At 41.2% G+C, this 6,000-nt stretch overlaps 1 protein-coding gene across 1 annotated transcript in view; it reads left to right on the forward strand.

Moving 5' to 3' along the window:
• The window catches only part of UBE2G1 (ubiquitin-conjugating enzyme E2G 1), a 42,370-nt gene extending 39,603 nt beyond the window's left edge, over positions 1-2,767 (forward strand). The window contains exon 5 of the mRNA XM_009885186.1: positions 1,546-2,767. Coding sequence (XP_009883488.1) covers positions 1,546-1,557 — 12 coding nt within the window. The 3' untranslated portion in view covers positions 1,558-2,767. The remainder of the gene's footprint in view (positions 1-1,545) is intronic.
• The last annotated feature ends 3,233 nt before the right edge of the window (positions 2,768-6,000 follow it).

Here is a 6,000-nt window from a genome sequence, read left to right on the forward strand (position 1 = left end):
GCAGCCCAAAAACCTTTTTTACTGGGAAGGACTTAAGAATAGGTTCAGAAAAACAGCTATATTCTGCTTGGAAACTGAACTGTAGCATATCTGAGAGTCTGGACAAGTTTTGACCTGAGAGTAGCTGACGTGATATTTACTCTTACACCACCCTGTTAAAAATGAGCTTCTGACTCAAGATTATTACTCTAATTTGAACAATCCCATCCTAGTTTTAATGGGATTTTTTTTTTTTTTTTGTTACACAATAAGCTCTTGTAGAAAGCTCCGTATTAAAACATGGCCGTTAAATATCTGGCCTTTGGTCACTTTAATCTTGGTATACCAAGGAAAAACTTCCTCAACTAGCTAATAATTTCCCACTCTTGCTTTTCAAAGCAAAACAGAGCTTCATGTTGAAGCTGCCCTTTCTTAATGGTTGGTTTGGCAAATAAACTACTCAGACCCGTTTGGCTGGAGAAGCCCAAACCCATATGGACTAGTTAACTTCAGCATACAAAACTTGGGGGGGGCGGGTGGGAATATGGCACTGTATGTAGTTTAAAGGGATGGTACTGTGTGAACAACTAGAACAGCTTACTAAATCTTCCTGCTAGTTATTTTTTCTTCACCAAGGTTGTGCAGGAGAATTCCTTTCTTATACTTTCGTAAGAATGGGGGAGTGGGGTGGGGGAAGGCTCTGTGTGTGACAAACTAGTACTACGGTATCTCTTCTCTGCAGAAATGCTTTGATTGAATGGAACTTTCTCCAGTATAGAGTAAGCATGAAAATGCTTAATATTGATCAAAAGACTAAGCAAAGAAATTTAATGTCTTATACAACTGCCCATAACTAGAGTGTAAGAATTGTTAGTGCAGCTGGCAGTTTTTTCTGTCTTGGAGAAAGGGAGTAACTGTGAGTAATGCTCCAGCGTATCCTTAACTAACCTCAGCTCTGTTGCCATGTTAAACTTGGCCATAGTAAAACAATGCTCATGACAAATATTTAAGTAATTGGCTGTGTTGCTTTTTTGGAAGGCAAAAGCTTTTCTAAGTCCTGGTGACTCCTCCTAAGTAAGTGATGGGCAATGAGTTGGATGAGAAGGGGCCATATAGCTGCTTTCAAACAAGCACAGCCTGACTTGATAGCTGTGGTGGTACTGCTTAATGAAGCACTGCTATGCCATTTTGTACTGCACTCTGCTGTTGAAGCAGCATCCATCATTCACAGTAAGTGATGCACAGAAGTTTCAATGGTAAATCTACAAGCGTTTAGCCCTGTATGTGAATAATCAAATGTTTACACACCATGTATGCACTTGACAAGCAACACGAGTTAACAGGAGCCTGAAAGTCTGATAGTTCAGCTTGGATACACAGTGTGCTGAACTAACTCAAGTCTTTCTCAGGTGATGATTTTGGATTTATGCATCTTCTGTTTAGAGGTATGTAAAGTTCTTGAACAAGTAATGATTATCTTCCTTGAGTTTGAAACGCTATTTAACATCTTTAAAATACTTGAGGATGATGAGAAGTTTTATTTTAATAACTGTGATTTCTTTGTAGGTCTTCAATTGAGAAACATGGCACTGTTTTTTTTCCTGCACTCTACCCACCTATTGCTGGACTTCTGTTGTTACAAGTTGGCAAACACTGGCTGGAACTGGGCTGCAATAAAACATGCCAGTTATCAATGCTGACAAGAGCCTAACAAGTGCCAACACAAGATGATTACGCATTTTGAAATCTAATGAACTGCTTTAACCTTCAGGAAGAATTGTAAAGATGTGTACATAGCACAACATGATCCGGATAATATATATACTGTTCATGTACATCCACAAATACACATTGTACCAAATAATGCTGTCTGTAGTTAGGAATAGAATTGTGTAAATTCTAAAGATTTTAGCAGGTTTTCCTCTCCCTATTCATTGTTTCCTATCAGTTTAAAAAAACAAAGCAAACCAACAACAACTTGTGAAGCATGTCAAACTAAAACCAATTAGGATGAAGTTTGGTTTTTTTTTTTTTCTTTCCCCACTTTAATTTTCCTTTGACCCACTGAGGCTTAATTAAAATCTCTTGCTTATTAAAGTTTAGTATCTCTTTTTTGGTTTTTGGAAATGTGCTCCCTTTTGTTTCCCCCATCAGAACTTGAAATTTTCCTAATTAAACCCTGAAAGGATTTGCTATCAATTACTTGTGTCTTCTCTTATGATGACCTTTGTAGTCTCAAAGGTGCTTTTTTTTTTTTGTTTTGTTTTGGTTTTTTTTACCCCTTTTTTAAACCCAATTGCACATACTTCTTGAATTGGGTATAGCAATAAAACTGGCCATGGAGCACCCTTGAGCAGCCTGCTGGATTTTTAACTTCCAAGGGACTTAAGCGCTTTCATTTGGAAGTTCAGTTGACTAAGTTAGTCCAAGATAGGAATGAGCTGCTTCTTATGGGTGATTTTCCTTTTTTCTGCCTTTTTCATTGCCTGTTTGTGGGGCGGGGTGTGTGTGGGGGAGGCTTGGGTTTTTTTTTTCCTCAAGGTTGAGTTCAAGCATGCACATCTGTAGGCTTTCAAATGACTAACTTCTGGGTTTGGTATCAAAAATACTTTCCCTCCTTTTCCCTTCTCTCTCTCCTATGGCCCTTCATATTCTTTGCCTTTACTTCAGAGTTTTCCTCACCTAATGTACAAAGAAAATTGCGATGTATATTTTCATGTAATTTGATTTTTTGGAATTCTGTCACCTTCTGTAGTGAGTTCTTCCAAAATATAATTTTTTCCAATAATAATGTGTCAAACTGGCTGTCTTGAGTATCTAAATAGGAAGGGTAACTGCACGTGGATTACAATTTACCAGAACATCTTCAACAACATAACATCAGCAAACACTTCTTGAATTTGACATACTGTATTTAATCTTGAAATAATTAAAAGGCAAACAAAACACATCTTTCTTCCTATTCTAACCATCTTTGGCCCTTCAGTGAGCAAATACTAATCTTGGAGTATCTGATAACAAGAGTTTTCCAAGTCTACCTGAAATATCTTTCAACCAAAGAAACTTTATAAAGGAACTTGCAACTACTTGACTGTTCTCTGCTCTGTCACAGGTTTGTCACAGCTTTTACCAGCACAGAGTAACCCACTAATGAATCAAGAGTTCCAGTGTTAGAGTCCCCTCGTAAGAAGCCGTCAGTAGTAATTTGCTAGCTGGCTGCACTTCATTTCAGGTTGCTGTGCACCACGCATGTACTAAAAGGCGTATGTTACAGGTTTCTTGAGGGGTGGGCTGGGGTGGAGGGAGATGGCAGTTACAGCAATATGGGACAAAAAAGCTAGTTAGTAAGTATAAGCTGACAGACAAGTAAAGGTATTGCTTCCTGCTACAGGTGTGTTAAGTAAACATAGATGTGTTTAACATCTACATGTACATATTTGTTAACTAATTATTTTGAGAAATCATTAGTTAAATTTGCTTTTAATTGGATAGCCTGCTCATGTATGCAGGCAGATGCATGCAGTACTTCAGAGCTCTTAGTGCCCGGACACAATAGCTGATTTTAGTTCCCATTTGAGTGCTTGTCTAAAATTGCTTGAGAGGAGGTTTCTTGCCCACCAGCTGGCTACCCTTTTTCGCTTATCTAAGAGTTGGGACTGTGCAGAATCTCAGTGGCATGGTGCTGTTCTTTCTGTAAACAAAACACTGGGGAAAAAGCTACTCTTCCCAAATCTAGCAGTGGACTTCTTCCCCCACAGGCTGCCCTTCCTTTTGCCTTTCCACAGTGTATCTAAAGAGCTGGCAGCAATTCAAGATAATCAGTCCTTGCCGCTTTCAGCAAGTTCAACAGTGTTCTCTGTTTTGTCTGCCTAAGTAACACATACAGTTCACAACTGACTCATCTGTAAACTTCACAAAATAGTTTAAAGCTTTATTTTTCTGATTTGTTCTCCAGAAGACTTGTTTGTTTGTTCTTTAAGGGGTAGGCCTGGGAATGTTAGTCTTGCATCAGTGGTATGGAAGAACCGTTAATTCCACAGCAGCGTTGGTTCCCCTCTTTGTAAATTACTCAAATATAAACCCCCTTCTGTTTGGCTTACCCAGCTGGTTTGTGATTCCACATGACCCAGATATTCCAAAGGAAGGAGCGTTACTGTGAGATACTGTTAGGACACACAAGCTGCAGGTATGGCTTAAGCCCAATGACTTAATGAAACAGGTAACTTAACGTCTGGTGCCAAACGTCCAGGTTGTAGAAAGCCTCTGGCAGGCATAGAAATGGCCTATTTAACTTTTCTGTGCTCACAATTGGCTTTTTGTTCTTGCCCCACACGTGAAAGGGATCTGGTTATGAGGGTTACTGATACAACCACAAATTTCTGCTTAGCCTCAAGATAGGAACATGGAAGAGATGCAGTACATACGAGTAGTACTAGAATACTTGTTGAACAATTGAGTAAGCAAGTGTTCTTACTCAGTTTCACTTGTACCAGGATCTTGTATCTAGTTTGGTTTACGTAGGTTGTCAGTGTACTGGATGATTAGTTATACTTTTTCTAGTTCTCTGGAGGCATGTAATTATGGCTCAGTTTTTGTGCTCCCTCCCCCACCCTGACACATGGTGGCCTGCTTTCCGGATAGCACTGCATCACTGGGGGAAAGGCAAAGAAAAGCATTGAATTTTAATAAATATCAAAGTATTACAGCCATCCTCATTCCTTTTTTATATTTCTCCATGCTGCCCCCTGTGCATCGGAGAAGATCTCTGTAAAAATCAGAAGGGCTGTTCAGCTGTCGATCTAAAACTCTCTTCTGCTGTGATACCTAGAAAATGCTTACTGAAACTAGACGATCAATAAATGGAGAACGTTAATGTTGAAGTGATTATAAGCGTATTTTGGTTTTTTGGTAGGCTGACGGGGGGTGGACTTTTTATTGCGCCTGTACCATCTGGTGCACTGCTCTTCATCATGTGGTGCCATCACAACGCAAACAGAGGAGCACCACAGTCTTTATAATTTCTGTGTATCTTCAGAAGCGTGTACGAGTCATTGCAAACCAAACCAGAAGGTGCTCGGGTTTTAAAGAAAGGCTGTAATAAGATGCCTTCCTGCCCGGGCAAATCCTCAACAAAAGATGCAATTGCTTATTCCCCACATGCAAAATATAGCAGTAGTTTGAAATCTGATCTCTGTTGTTGCTCAAAAATTCAGCTAAGACTAAAATCGATCAGGCAGTAATAACTGTTTGCTCACAGTTACTCGGGATGATCAATAGCACCCGTGACACCGTAGAGTAAGTCAGCTACGTGGCAAAGATGAACACATTTGTCACTGAGCTGTGAAAAATTAGAGGGGTCACGTTTCATGATCTGTCTCAAAACTACAGTCCGTGGCTGTCCTACCTCCAGGCCTAGTTCTGGTTTTGCTGTTGCCCAACAGGCACAGAAAACAGGAGGCAGAGCAACTTTTCACAGATCGCTTAATGGTGAAGTCAGGAGAAAATCATGTCTGTAAAACAATACTGTACATAACGTGTGCAAAAATTTGAAATTTGCTCTTCAGAGCAAACAAAAAAATTGCTGTTGGATCAGCGGCGAATATTTTGGGATTTCTGTTGTATCTAGGCAGGAAAGATCACGAGCGCTGAAAGCAGCCGAGGGTCAGCTATGGTGCGCACAGGGCTTCCGAACGTGATCTTGTCACCGTCCCTCGGCCGTCGCCTGTCTCCGCTCGGCCGCAGGCTTTGCCCGCCGGGCACAGACCCAGGGCTGCCGACGCGGACACAAAAGCAGTACGTGCAGGAACTGAAGCAACGATGACACAAGTAACAGCTGTGCGCTGAAGAGACCCCCATCGGATTGAAAACCCGCATTGGCACTTCCATTTGCTGTCTACTGCAACCGGGTGAGCGGCAGAAGGCAGGCGGTGCTTTGGGCTGTGCTCGCACCAGCACACGACAGTGGCCTTCCGTGCGGCGGGAACCAACCCCGGGGGCAGCCCCGGCCCCGGGCGGGGGGCT

The sequence above is a fragment of the Charadrius vociferus genome, unplaced genomic scaffold (assembly GCF_000708025.1).
Source record: "Charadrius vociferus isolate BGI_N301 unplaced genomic scaffold, ASM70802v2 scaffold54, whole genome shotgun sequence".
Taxonomy (NCBI): domain Eukaryota; kingdom Metazoa; phylum Chordata; class Aves; order Charadriiformes; family Charadriidae; genus Charadrius; species Charadrius vociferus.